This window comes from Chinchilla lanigera, unplaced genomic scaffold, assembly GCF_000276665.1.
Source record: "Chinchilla lanigera isolate Chin_1 unplaced genomic scaffold, ChiLan1.0 scaffold00154, whole genome shotgun sequence".
In the NCBI taxonomy this organism is placed as follows: Eukaryota; Metazoa; Chordata; class Mammalia; order Rodentia; family Chinchillidae; genus Chinchilla; species Chinchilla lanigera.
In genome coordinates this window covers 2,286,365-2,300,586 of record NW_004955555.1, presented here as the reverse complement: position 1 = coordinate 2,300,586, position 14,222 = coordinate 2,286,365, and the positions used below count along the sequence as shown (strand labels likewise).

General features: G+C 56.6%; 1 protein-coding gene across 5 annotated transcripts in view; it reads right to left on the bottom strand.

Annotated features, from left to right (window-relative positions):
- Nucleotides 1-14,222, bottom strand: part of Mark4 (MAP/microtubule affinity-regulating kinase 4) — a 30,538-nt gene that overhangs the window by 14,566 nt on the left and 1,750 nt on the right. For 2 of the 5 annotated variants that reach the window (XM_005412505.2, XM_005412509.2), the window contains exons 1-8: nt 14,003-14,216; nt 9,319-9,519; nt 6,327-6,380; nt 6,161-6,209; nt 5,133-5,198; nt 4,991-5,061; nt 4,443-4,499; nt 1,202-1,438 (exon numbers count right to left, since the gene is read on the bottom strand). In XM_005412505.2, the coding sequence (XP_005412562.1) occupies nt 1,202-1,438; nt 4,443-4,499; nt 4,991-5,061; nt 5,133-5,198; nt 6,161-6,209; nt 6,327-6,380; nt 9,319-9,519; nt 14,003-14,053 (786 nt within the window). In that variant the 5' untranslated portion in view covers nt 14,054-14,216. Of the gene's footprint in view, nt 1-1,201; nt 1,439-4,442; nt 4,500-4,990; nt 5,062-5,132; nt 5,199-6,160; nt 6,210-6,326; nt 6,381-9,318; nt 9,520-13,226; nt 13,339-14,002; nt 14,217-14,222 lie in introns of those variants that run through there. The other 3 variants (XM_005412506.2, XM_005412507.2, XM_005412508.1) reach the window with 2 other exon arrangements.

Here is a 14,222-nt window from a genome sequence, read left to right as displayed (position 1 = left end):
GCACTCTGGGAGGCTGAGGCAGGAGGATTACAAATTTCAGCCCAGCCTAGGCAGTTTAAGGAGATGTTATCTCAAAATAAAAATAATGCGTGGGGATAGAGTTCAACGTGAACGGCCTGGGTTGTTCAGTCTCTAGTGCTGGGGGAAAAAAAAAAAAAGATCGCAACACTGTCACAATGACATTGAGACAGGCAGGCGCTGCGGCTGACATCAGCCCCCGCGCGCCTACTGGAAGGTTCCAGGTGTTCTGTTCTAGTCCCACTTTTTCTGTAGCTTGGCAACGTTTCAAAACCGAAAGTTCAAAGGAAAAAAACAAGTGCACTCACCCCACACTTCCCACCCACTTCCAGTATCTGCTGTCCAGCGCGGGTCAGCGCCTGACATCGTATCTACTTCACTCATTTATTTTCTTTCTGCCCGGCTCCACTGCTGGAATGCCGGTCCTTGAGGACAGAAATTTTTCTGCTGTGGTGCACAATTCCAGGCTTCTGAGTGCATCCTCTGAGTTGCACAATCACCACCACAATCAATCTGAGAACATTTTCCATCAACCTCCGAGGAAGCTCTGACCCCTGAAGCTGTGAACACCGGCCCCGCCCCTAGGTGACCACTTGTCTGTTCTCGGTCTCTGTGGATCTGCCTACTCGGGACATTTCAGAGCCGTGAAGTCACTCTGTGGCCTCGGTCACTGGCTTCTGTCAATTAGCACAATTATTATTTTTTTTCAGTACTAGAGATTGAATCCAGGGCCTTCACCCTGAGCTCCAGCCCCCAGCCCTTTCCTTACTCTTTGAGACAAGGTCTCGCTAAGTGGCTACACTGCACAACTGGGCTTGCACTTGAGATCCTCCTGCCTCAGCCTCCCATAGTACTGGGGTCACACATACGTAGCATCATGCACAGTTGGGCGTGAACTGTCAAGGACTGCCCAGGGGCTGGTATGCTGGAGGGGAGGGCCTCGGGGTGCTTTTGTTTACACAAAGCCTCAGAGCCCAAGCCCAGAGGAAGGCACTAAATATTTCACAAGTGAGTTAGCGAGCAGGATTGGAACCAGAGTCCTCAGCGGTTACGTTCACACCCTGGGCCCCAGCCCGGCACTGTCCATGCGGCTGGGCCATGACCGTGGGGACCTAGATGCAGCCTACTCCCTGCCCTGTGACCTCCAGCCAGCCCAGCTTCTGGCCCCAGCCCTGCCCGGCACCTTGAGGTTGTGGCCGTCGAAAGGCAGGGAGCCACTGACAAGGGTGTAGAGGATGACGCCGAGGCTCCAGATGTCCACCTCCGGCCCGTCGTACTTCTTGCCCTGGAACAGCTCCGGGGCGGCGTACGGGGGGCTACCGCAGAACGTGTCCAGCTTCGAGCCCAGCGTGAACTCGTTGCTGAAGCCAAAGTCGGCAATCTTGATGTTGGCCTCGGCGTCCAGCAACAGGTTCTCAGCCTGGGGCACAGGAGGAGGTGGAGGGTAGGCTCAGGTCCCTGGGGACGGCTCCCAGCCCCAGCCCCTGCTGTGTGACCCCGGGCAGCAACTTGACTTCTCTGGGCAATGGGTTGCTCTTCCAAGAGCGACAATAATCTCAGTCCCTACTTCATGGGGCAGTTGGACAATTAAATGCGTGAAGGCCCGTAGCAGGCCTCGGACAACACTCTTGCCTCCAGTGAGTGCTTGTGACATTAGTTACCACACAAGCTCTGCACAGCTGGGATTTCCAGCCAGTTCCTGCACCCTCTCTGAGCCCAGTTTACCCAGCAGTACAAGACAAAACAATAGATTGCTCAAGAGCCATAAAAATGAAAATAATCTCTTCATCCATCTGTATAGCTATCATCTGGGAGGCTGTAGGCACCACCATTTATTTTGTTTGTTTTTGAGACAAGGTTTTGCTATGTAGTTCAGGCTGGCCTTGAATTCATTATGCAGCCCCGGCTGGCCTCAAACTTGCAGCAATCCTCCTACTTCAGCCTCCCAAGGGCTGAGATTGCAGGCGTATAGCACCAGGCCTCGCAGGGACTGTCATTTGTAAGAGGGGTTGCATGACACGAGGTTAAGAGTACAGATTCTGAGCCGGGCGTGGTGATACGCACTTGTAATCCCAGCATTCTGGGAGGCTGAAGCAGGAGAATCTTAAGTTTGAACCCTGCACAACTTAGTGACTAGTGAGGCCCTATCTTGAAATAAAAAATAATTTTAAAAAGGAAGGGCTGGGGTCGTAACTCAGGGTGAAGGCCCCAGATTTAAATCTCAGTGTAACAACAACAAAGAATACAGATTCTGGAAGAATCCCCGCTCCACTGACTGCCTGCTGTGTGACTGAGCAATCACAGCACCTGGCCCGCAGCCAGCCATCACGGGGTGAGATGCAGGTGCTCACGTCACGGCTGGGAGGCCAGTGCTCACCAGATGCTTGGTGCTGCCACAAGGCTTTGTGTATTTCTTGTGGCATGTCGTCTTGTGGCCGCCATCACCCAGACGGGGAAACTGAGGCTGGGGAGCCGTCTCACCTCCACAGCGAAGTGGCAGAGCTGAACCTACACAGCCCAGGTACCTCCACGGCCTAAGTGTGGTAAGCTCCCAGCAGCCAGCCTCCACCAGCCTTTTGGCTGCAGGGCCACCCTTCAGATTGTTCCCCGGGTCTGGCTCACCCCACTCGAGGGCTGTCCCTCCTCAGGCCCCCAGAATCAAGGCCTCCTGATGGGTCTCCCTCTTCCTCTTGGCTTTCCTCTCTCTCTCTCTTTTTTAACACTAGGGATTGAACACAAGCCTTTTTTTTTTTTTCTGGTACCGGTCATCAAACTCACAACCTTGCGCTTTGCCAGGCAGGCGCTGTGCCACTGAGCTAAATCCCCAGCCCCCATGAGCACAAGCCTTTGTACTGAGCTGCATCATCAGCCTTTCTTAATTTTTATTTTGAGACAGGGTCTCACTAAGTTGCCCATGCTGGGTTAGAACTTGGGATTCTCCTGCCTCAGCTTCCCTTACCTTGTGCCCCAGAACGTACGAAGGCACAACTCACACAGATCATCCCCAAACCAGAATCCGATAGCATCTGGGGATGGCAACATTTCCCTTTCTGGTGTGTGCAGCACCCCAACCCCGCCTCAACCTCAGTGCCAGGTCCGTTTGGTCCTCCAGGTACACTAACAGGACCCTGAATTCATTTCAGTCAGTTCCAGGACCCTCCACCAGGGGGCGTGTGGCCCAGAGGTGAATCTCACCATCTACCTCCCAGGTCAGGCAGAGCGGTACCCTCCAAACCTCCTCCAAAGGCGATCGAGGAGAGACTTCCCAGGCAATCCGACTGCCGAGGCAATCTGACTGCCGATCTTAGGCCCTTAGGACCTAATAATTCTAAAAATGAGGGCTGCATCCTGTACATTTGTTTCTTTTCAGTTTTTTTGTATTATTCATTTTTACTATATATTATAATAAGTACTTGTCCATAACAGATTAGAAAGCTTTGCATTTTATTTCTTGAAATAGGGCCTTGCTATGTTGTCCAGGCAGCTCTTGAGATCCTGGGCTAAAGGGACCCTCCTGCCTCAGCCTCTCAGCAGTTTTCTTGTTTCGTTTGGCAGTACTGGGGATCAAATCCTGGGCCTCAGGCATGCCAGGCAAGTGCCCTACCACTGAACTATACCACTAGCCCTTTCCTCTTTTTATTTGAGACCGGATTTTACTAAGTCACTAAGTTGCTCAGACTGTATCTGAACTTGCAATTCTCCTGCCTCAGCCTCCCAGAGTGTTGGAATCACAGGCTTAAATGACCATGCCCAATATTTTTTTTTTTTTTAGTACTGGGAATCAAACTCAGGACCTTGCGCTTGCCAGGTAGGCCCTGTGCCACTGAGCTACATCCCCGGCCCTGCCCAGTAATTTTTTAAAACAGTGAAACAAACCTGGTCCTTCACCACAGAGCAAGGCAGGAGCCCTTCGCTCACCAGCGACCACAGTGGAGACAACTGGATCCACCCAGACAAGGCTCATCTCAAAAGCCCGCTCCTGTGGTTCTCTGTGCAGGGCGTGGCACAGGGGCCCCCTTGCAAAGAGCCACCCAGGGGCTGCTCCAGCTCGCTCCCTGCTGGCTCTGGAGGCTTCCTCCACCCCAGGCCCTTCTCAAGTTTTAAGGTCCCTGACTCTGAGGCCCTGCGGCAGGGTCACCAGGTCTCCAAATCCCAACTCCTGTGAGACGCCTAGGCCCGAAGGCCAAGAGTGACAGACTCTATCAGGTACCAATGTCCTCGTGCGGCACCCGTACCACCAGCCAGGCCATGGGAGGACACTGCTCCTCCCCCTTCCCCTGCCACCCACTCCCCCACCCTTGCTAAGGCCAGGGAAGCTCAGGAAGGAGCCAGGGGCCCTGGGCACTGGGGTAGGAGCCACTTCAGGGTCCAGGGAGGCAGGCAGGCGAGCTTCGGTCCCGGGGCCAGGGCGGGGAGGGGCTTACCTTCAGGTCCCTGTGTACGATGTTTTTCTGGTGACAATAGTGCACAGCCGACACGATCTGGGGGAGGGGAGGGGTTACTGGTGAACCGCACAGCCCTCAGCCTCCCAGGCGGCCCGGGAAGCCACTTACAACTGAGCCCGGGGTCCCAGGCCTCCCCTACGAGCAGGCAGAACCCCTGGGGCCTCGCACTCTGCCACCCTGACAGCACATGTCGCAGGACCCATGCGGACAGAACCCTCCGCGGGACATCCGGCACCCTCGCACCCTGACACTGGGCGGTCTCCTGCACAGGGACCTGCGTCTTCCGGACATCCGCACCTGGAACTCCCAGGGGAACATCGAGTGTCTAGAGACCGACCTGCGGTGCCCACTGTCAGGACAGCGTGTCAGGGCAGCCTCACCGGCCCTCGCGTCCTCCCACACCTGGGCCCCGCCCTCCCCACCTGGGCAGCCCACACCTGCGCTCCGATCCTCCGGCCCCCCACGACCCCTCGGGTCTCCACCCACCCTGCCAGCCCTGCACCTGTGCACCCGCATCCGGCCCTCACCTGTCGGAACTTGGCTCTTGCTTCCTTCTCCTTCATGCGGCCGTGCGACACGAGGTAGTCGAACACTTCTCCTGTGGGCAGAGCCGAGCGGGTCAGGGCAGGGCAGGATGCGGGCGCGGGGCGGGGCGGGGCGGGGCCTTACCTGCACTTGCGTACTCCATCACCAGGTAGAGCGTCTTCTCGGTCTCGATCACCTCGAAGAGCTTCACTGCCGCGGCAGGGAGGGAAGGGCGCGGCGTGAGGGGAAAGAGGAGACCCTCCACCCCCACAGGGTTCAGTAACGCCCCAGCTCGACTCTTCCATGGCTCCCTACTGATCAAAGAGGTTCCAAACTGTTCTGCCCGCTTTACCACCTTTCCTACGGTTTTTCTCACAAAAATGTCAGCTCAGGGAGGCCAGGGATCTGTGCCTGCTTTTCTAGTCTTTTTTTTTTTTTTTAACAGGATCTCACTATGTGGTCCAAGTTGCTCTTGAACTCATGTAGCGATCCTCCTGCCTCAGCCACCTGAGTTTTGGGAATACAGGTGCACGCCACCATGCTGGCTGTACATGCTTTATTCACGATGTCCCCAGCACCTGGCATATAGTGGCTGTGCAGTAAACTTTTTTTTTTTTTTGGTCTTTTTGACACATGGTCTCGCTATGCAGTTCAGGCTGGCCTTAAGCCCACTTTGTAGCCCAGGCTGGTCTCAAACTTGCAACGATCCTCCTGCCTCAGCCTCCCGAGTAAGGGAATTACAGGTGTGCACCACCATGCCCGGCATGGCATATGCAGTAAACTTTTACTGAGTGAAATAAACTGCTGTCCCACATCCAGGCCCAAAACCCCACTTCTCTCCGGAGGGCCCCTCCCCCCGCACCTGACCTAACAATAATGACAATATCCAAAAACAACCAGGCCAAATCCCACAGCTTAGCTGTGAGGGAAGCCTTTTAGCTGTGTGGTCCTATTATGATCCTCCCAATCACCCTGACCTTGAGACGTGTCCTTGTATCACACTCAAACCCAGAAGAAACGGAGGAGAGAGGTTGAGTGACTTGCTCAAGGTCACACAGCCGGGACAGTACTCAGAAGAAATCAGGTCCCTCTCTTGTAACCTGCCCCCTACCCCAACTCTCCCCTCCCCTGCACTCCAGCCAGCACCCGCCTGACTGCACACCCCTCCTCACCGATGTTGGGGTGGTTTAGGCCCTTCATGATGCGAACTTCCCGGAAGAGCTGTGCCAGGCCAGAAAGGAACATAAAATGAGGGTGAGTGGTTTGGGGATCCCCTCCTCACCCAGGCCCAGGTGAGGTCGGTTCCCACCTTGCTCTCCCTCCTTCCCTGGGCCTCACCTTCTGTAGGCTGCTGGGGTTCAGCTGGGTTTTATCGATGATCTTGATGGCGACCTAGGTGTGGAAGAGGAAGGGAAGGATGGAGGGACAGGAGAGAGGCCAAGGTTCCACAGGCTCTTGACCTGGGAGGGAGCCCCCCAAATCAGGTGGCCCCAGAATGGCCTCCTTTTGTCCTATCCTGGCAGAGTTCTCAACTGGGGCCCCAGGGCCGTTGCACATATTCCTCTACTCCTGAGAAGTGAGTATATAAGGGGACTGAGATCTCAATGGAGTGGGGTGCTGGGGTCTGAATTCCGACTCTTGTGCATGCTAGGCAGGTGCTCTACTACTGAGCTACATCTCTAGCCCTTTGTAGAGGCAGGGTCTCCTTAAGTTGCTAAATTGCCCAGGCTGGCCTCAAACCTGCAATCTTCCTGCCTCAGCCTCCCAAGGAGCTAGGATTACAGGTGTGCACTACTGCACCTGCCAGGGGTAACCAAGCTCTCTGGGAGCGGGGGATCCCCTTGTGAGGAAAACTCAGATCATTTATCCATAGCATCTTTGTTTTGAAGATACAAACTGGAAATAGCAAAGAATAACTAGCTAACATTTGCTGAGCATTCATTAAATATCAGGCCCTGTTCTGTGTGCTTTACAAGTGAGACCTCTTAACTGTATAAAATAAGGGTAAAAATTATCCCCTTTCACAAGGGGGGGAAACTGAGGCACTGGGCACTTTGTAAGTTTCCCAGTAGCAAGAGGCTTTCAAAAGTCTTAATCTAGCTGGGTGCAGTAGAGCACGCCTGGAACACTAGCGATCAGGAGGCTGAAGCAGGAGGATTGCACGTTCAAGCCCAGCCTGTGTGATTAGCAAGACTCCCCTACCCCGTCTCAAAATGAAAAATAGAAAGGGCTGAGGCTATAGCTCAATGGTAGAGAATCCCAGTACGAAGAAGAAAAAAAGAGTCTTAATCCAGCCCTAGGTTTCTGCACACCCCCCCTCAGGAGCCCCCATGTCCACTGGATTAAAAACTTTTCCCTGGAGCCTGTTCCCTTAGGACCCAGGCTGCTTGGAAACCTCTGGAATCCCAGGCAAGATCCACATATGGCGAACGCCATGTTCCCTGTGGGGGAGAGGTCCCTTTGCCTTCCGCATATTCTCACCGATGGATTTTTAAAAATTTTGTCAAACACATTTTATGCCAGTATTGAAACGATCATATGGTTTCGTTCTTAATCTGTGAACATGGCGAAGTGCATGAATAAATTGTCAAATGGAAAGAACTCTGCATTCCGAGGACAAACCCAGCTCCGCCAGTCACTTGTTAATACTTTGTTTCAAATTTTTGGTTGGAGGCCAGGGTAGGCAACAGTGACCTTCCCCCGCCCCACCCCCCCGCCCCCCATCTCAAAAAAAATTTTTGTTTTTTTCTGCATCTACGTTTGTAAGGAAGACCGGCTCATAATTTTGTTTCTCTTGTTTTTTCTATTTTTTATTTTTTTAGTTTTCTGAGACAGGTTCTCATAACGTAGTTCAGGCTGGCCTTGAACCCACTATGTAGTTCAGGCTGCCTTTGAACTCACATCTATCCTCCTGCCTCAGCCTCCCAAGTGCTGGGATTATAGGCATGTGCCACCAAGCTTGTTTTTGTTTTGTTACTGGAGATTAAATCCAGGGGCTTCACACTGAGCTACATCCCTAATCATTTCTGTTTTGTTTTTTAGTTTTTTTGAGACAGGGTCTTGCTCTGTAGTTCAGGCTGGCCTTGAACTCACTATGTAGCCTAGGCTGGCCTTGAACTCACAGTGATTCTCCTGCCTCACCCTCCTAAGTGTATTATTTTTTATTCTGAAACAGCCCTGCTGAACTGTAAACTGCCTAGTGTGGGTTAGAATTTATAAATCCTCCTGCCTCAGTCTTCCAGAGTGCTAGGATTATAGGCATATGCCACTGTCTGGCTTAAATTTTTATTTTTTTTGTCCTTTTGAGACAGGGTTTTTTTTTGTTTGTTTGTTTTTTGTTTTTTTGGTTTTTCTCCGGTATCGGGAACCGAACTCACGACCTTGCGCTTGCCAGGCAGGCGCTTTTGCCGCTGAGCTAAATCCCCAGCCCGAGACAGGGTTTTACTACGCAGTTCAGACTAGCCTCAAACTCACTTTGTAGCCTCGGCTGGCCTTGAACTCACAGTGATCTTCTTGCTTCAGCCTCCTGAGTGCCTGGATTACAGGCATGCACCAGCATGGCTAGCCTTAATTGTGTTTCTTGCCTGATTTGCTCTTATGACTAAACTGGAAATAAAAATCAGTTGGCAGTGAACCTCTTTTCTTTAGTTTCTGGAAGAACTGGCACCTGGGTGTGGTGGCACATGCCTATAAGCCCAGCACTTCAGAGGCTGAGGCGGGAGGACAGCTGTAAATTCAAGGGCAACCTGAACTACGTGGCAAGACCCCATCTGAAAAAACAGAAACGAAAGAAACGCACTGCCACAGCATTTGAAGGTTCAGGAGAATTTGCCCATAAAGGCATCGGGGCCTGGTGTCTTTTATGTGCCTGGCACAGGCGGGCATGGGAAGAGCCACGGGAGGCACAGACACTGCTTCAGTCACTTTTGCCAGTTGAGGGGTGCAGAGGAAAGCCCCCCGCCTCCCCTTTAAGTACGAATCCGAGGCCTCCTATCTGGGTCGCAGGGTCTGCGCAGGACCCTTCCTGCAGTAACGTCCTCGTCCAGCCCGGATCTCAGGATCGCTGGGGGATTCTGAGCAACTGTGGTCCTGACCCGGAGGCGGCCCAGATGTGCTCCAGACCCAGGGCCTCTCAGGAACGCAGCCCCCCTCTCCGCCGTGATCTGAAGTTCCCCACTCACTTCAGGGAGACCTCAAACTAGTTCCTTCCCCACTGGGGTTGTTCGGGAAAAACCTGTGAGACGCAGGGACTCGCTTGCGGTCGCGAAGGAAGTGAGGACCGGCCCTGGCCGCTGGCGACCCCCACCCTGGCCCGGCGCCCCACACTCACCTCTCGACCAGTGAGGATGTGCCGGGCCAGCTTGACTTTGGCGAAGTTGCCCTTCCCGATGGTCCTCAGCAGGCGGTAGTTGCCCACGTGGGGCTGCTCCTCGGGGCAGGAGGCGATGGAGTTCCGGCAGCGGGCACCCAGGGAGCGGCTGGACCAGGACGGCCCTTTATCTGACGAGCGGCCACTGCCCAAGGTGCCATGCTGGCGGGGGAGACAGGCGTGAGCTGTCCTGTCCCCCTCTAGCAGCACCTGGGGGCCGGGGCAGTGCCCTTGGGGCCCCGGCCACCCGCCACTTTGTGGATCCTTGTCAAACTCAGGCCACAGAATTCTGTGACCCAGGCTTTTGGGTCCTCCATCTCTCTACAGAGAGAGGCTCCAGGAATAAAACCTGCGGGCCCAGATTCCTCAGTATCCGGGGCCTCAGACGTCCGGCCGCCTCTCCTGACCGGCACTGCCAGTGACACTGCGAGCTTCACTCCAGATGCTGGGTACACCTCAGCCCTGATCCGCGGCGACCTCAATACGGACCCAGTGCTCCCTCCAACTGTCAGGGACCCTGATATTCTACTTCATCCTCACTGTCCTCACACCAGCCCCAATGCTATTCCAAACCCAGAGAGCTGACCACCCCTAGGATTTTAAAGGTGCCCTCCATACCACTGCTCAGTTACCTCTGATCAACCGTGGTCCTAAAACACATTAGTTATTGTTCTCTCCCTCTCTCCCTCTCTCCCTCTCTCTCTCTCCCCCAAACACACACACACACACACACATTTTTTTGTGATACGGGGAATTGAACCCAGGGCCTTGGCACTGGGCTACATCCCCAGTCCTCTTTCATTTTTTACTTTGAAACAGGGTCTTACTAAATTGCCAAGTTGCTCAGGCTGTTCAACTTGCAACCCTCCTGCTTCAGTCTCCCAAAGTGCTAGGACTGCTACCATGCCTGGCTCATAGTTCAGTTTGATCACACATAGAAATACGTAGGAAAAAAGAACATATGCACCTCCTGGGGCTCCTGAAGCGTATTCCCCGTGGGTGAGGGGGAACTAGTACCTTCCAGATACTGTTGCCCCACATTCTGCTCCAAACCCTGGAGCTGAGCCTTCCACAGCTGGACACGTGGGAAACAGTCTCGCCCCGGCTGCCCTCCGCCACCCTGCCTTCTCCCACGCCAGCCCGCCCGTCTCCAATCTCCTGATCCTGCTGTCCTGTCCCTCCCGGGCCTCTCTCCCCCGCAGGTCACCTGCCCTGTCCTGATTGTGAGCCCCAGGGACTGTGCCTCCCTTTCAGGGCCGGAGCCCAGGGTGCCAGCGTCCCAGCCAACGCGGCTCTGCTCAGCCTGGGCTGCCCCCGTGCCCTCCTCGGGGCTGGGAGGCGGGACACAAAGGACGAGGAACAGAGGAGGCCAGGGAGCCCAGGCGCCAAGCCTGCCCCTCGCAGGGAACCTGTGCCAGGCGGCTTCGCAGTAACAGCGACCCACATTCAAAGCACAATGCCACATGCTACAGCCACATGCCCACTTCACAGGCGGGGATGCTGAGGCCTAAACAGGGCTCTGAGGCCGCTCTGATCCTCACTGTGGCCCGCAGCACTGCCCTACGTTTGCACACTACTTTCACAAAGCAGCAGGCGACAGCCCAGGCCAAGTCCTGTGTCAATGAGCACCTCTCTTGCAGTTAAGTTCTATGGGTGCCTGCACCTCCATAGTTCGGATGGGAAACTGAGGCTTGGGAAGGGAAGGTTCCTGATCAAGGTCACACAGTCCATTCACAGGGGGAAGAAGACAACGTCTGTAAGACTTTGTCGTTAGTGCCAGTAACAAACATCACCGTTGCCACGTACTACCACTAGGCACATGCCTGCCACCGCAGGCTCCAGTGTGGGTCCAGTTTTGAGGTGCACTCTCCAGATAGGGGCCCAAAGGCTCCCCCAGGGTTGGGGCAGGGTCAAGGTCATAGGGTGGATGGAGCAGAGGGCCTGGTATTCCAACCCTGGCAACCGGCTCCAGACAGAGCTCACTCCGAATCTGTAGCTGCTGGCACCCTGAGGCCTCCTCCTCCGGGAGGTGGGGAGATCCTGGCCGATCAGGCCTCCGACCCCCACAGAGATAAAGGCACAGAGAAGAATCTCTGGCAGGTGGCACTTGGGGCCTGGTGGAGGTGGCATGGCACCTCCCTGCAGGGAGAGCGTCCCAGACCTTTGCAAGGGCCAGCTGGGGCAGTGGGTGACAAAGCCCCCAGGGGCCGGGGGCAGGAGCTAAAATTGGCCAGCACCACAAGCTGGCCTGGATCCCTCCTGCCTGGCTGGCACCCCAACGCCAGGCCTGTTGCTATGGAAGGAAGGGGGGTGGCAGCCCCCTGGTGGAGCACCCCAGAACCGGGGATTGGGGAGCATAACCTAGGCAGCCATCACCATAGTAACCAGGTAGCAGGGGAAGGGGCTGTAAACTCTGAATCCAGAGGAAGACAGGCGATGCCCAGCCAGGATGGACAGAGGCTCGGAGCTCGAGGACAGGATAGAGGCAGCCGTGCCTAGCCCCCCTGCCAATGCCCAAACTGTAACAACAAAGAGAACAGGAAGTCCTGGGGTGAACCCCATTTCACGGATGCAGAAACAGAGGCTCAGAGAAGTGAGGTCATTGGCCCCAGGTCACACAGCTGGGAAGGAACAGAAACTTGATCGGAACCCAAGTTTATCCGAACAATTAAAGTAATAGTAATAATAACATGTAATCCCCGGAAAAGGTCCCTGGCAGGAAGGTGCTATCATCAACTCCATTGAGAGCCAGGGAAACCGAGACTCCAGCAGGCTCCGCGAGCTCACACAACTAATGACAGCCCTGGGCTGCGAACACGCGGCCTTCTGACTCATCCACTCACACAGCCGCCAGCCTCTGAGGCGCGCTTCCTGGGTCCCAGGCCTCTCCCACACCATCTTGGGCAACCCTCTGAGAGATTCAAGTGGTCACCCCCATTTTCCAGGGCAGGAAACTGAGGCTCAGGGAGGGAGAACTAGTTGGTGTACACACAACTCAAATTAGCATGCAGAGGCAGGACTTGAACCCAGGACCGGGCCCTGAATCCCTCCTGGCACCTCCCCATAGCGACTGGGCAAGGGAGGTGCCCTGCCCAAGACTCCAAATTGAACTTCTGGCCAACAGCAACGATGGTGGGGGGTCTCTGAGGGCAATCAAGGGAGGTTAAATGTCTCTGATGGAGCTCTGGGGTGGAGGTGACCAAGGGGGATGGAAGGGACCTGGCAGAAGGCCTGAGGAGGACAGACTCCAGCTGAAGAGTAGCTGGCTATGGCAGGTGGGCTGGTCTTCAGGAGCACTGGGAGTAGTTCGAAATGTGGGATATTTGGGAGGGGGGTCTCGCTGGAACTGCTGTAGGCGGCAGCATAAGGGCAGGGGGCCTGGGAACGGTGGGAGGCGACAAAGCCATAGGGCAGCGGAGAACAGAGGTCAGGATCCCTGGGCCAGGGCCTGAGCTTGCAGGAACTCCCACGGGGCAGAGAAGAGGGCTTTCAGGAGCTGCTGGAAGGAGAGGGGGGCTGTGGGCCTGGCAGTATGGGGAAGGGGGCAGTACAGAGGATGAAGAGCTGAGCCTGGAGGGAGGTTAGGGGCTTAGAAAGTTGGGGAGCAGGCTTCAGCAGAGCGACCCCAGAGCAGAGAGCTCTTAGAGCCAGGGCGGGACCAAGGGCTTCAGACCTGAGTGTCTTTTGGCAGCAGGGGGGACCCAGGCCTCTGGAGCTGAGGAGGGGGCTTCCTTAGGAGGCCAGATCCCAGCCAGAGAGGGGAGGCCTGGAAGGGGAGAAGGGATGGTCCCTGGACACCTAGGGGAAGGTGTGAGGGCCGGTGAGAAGGGGGCCTAAAGAGGGGTCAAGGGGCTGGAGAGGGGGCTTGCCTGCAGCTGAGGCGCCATACAGGGAGGATGAGGCCTGCAGTCAGACTGGTCCCGGACCTAGAAATCCGAGCCTGGGCTGGGGGCCTGGAGCTTGGTTGGAGGCCAAGGCTTCCTGGGAGAGGAAGAGACCAGAGAGGACCTGGGTGGCATCTGGGGGGCCCTGGGGTGGCAGCAATCCAAGCACAGGACTGCTTGGCAGATAAGGACCAGGCCTGGGAGTGGAGAGACCTTGAAGAACCGGGCAGGGCCCTGGGCCCAGGAAAGGTGGCACCAGCTTCCTGCGAGGGTGCCCAAGGCTGGGCCAGCGGGCAGATCCTGGAGGGGCAGAGGGCTGGGGCATGAAGGAGGGCACTCCGGGAAGCCGGCACCCATGAGGAGCCGCCGAAGCACGGATGGGCTGGAGGCAGGACTGGCGGGTGGGCCTGGCTGGGAGGGGGCCAGGGCCGGGCCTGGGGGTCAGGGGCCCGGCGATCCGGGAAGGGGAGCTGCGGGGTGCGGACGCGGAGGGGAGGGGGCTCCGCGCGCCGGGAAGGGAGCGGCCGGGCAGCGGGGAGGGGGCTTCCTGGAGGACGCGGCGGAAGCGGTCTGCAGAGGGACCAGAGGGGTCCCGGGAGAGGGGTGCCGTGGCGGTGGGCCCGGGCGGGGAGGGGAGGCCCGGAGGTGCAGAAGGGGTCAAGGGCTGGCGAGCCGGGGCCGGGGAGCCAGGGTCGGGACTCGCGGGATGCGGGGTTCGGCGCCGACCCAGCCGGGCTCCCACGGGGCCGGGCCCCACTCACCGTGTCCGAGTTGCGATCGTTGCCCGGGGCGAGCGCCGTCCGCGAAGACATCTTCTCCAGGTCCCGGGGGCAGGGGCGGGCGGGTGGGGGGGGCGGGGATCCCGGGGTCCCCTCTCTCCCCCTCCCCCCCCGCCGGCCCGGGGACGCGAGCTCAAAAGCTGGGCGCCTGGGACGCCGAGTGCGCGGCGCGGGAGGGGGCAGGGCCAGGGGACGGGACGGG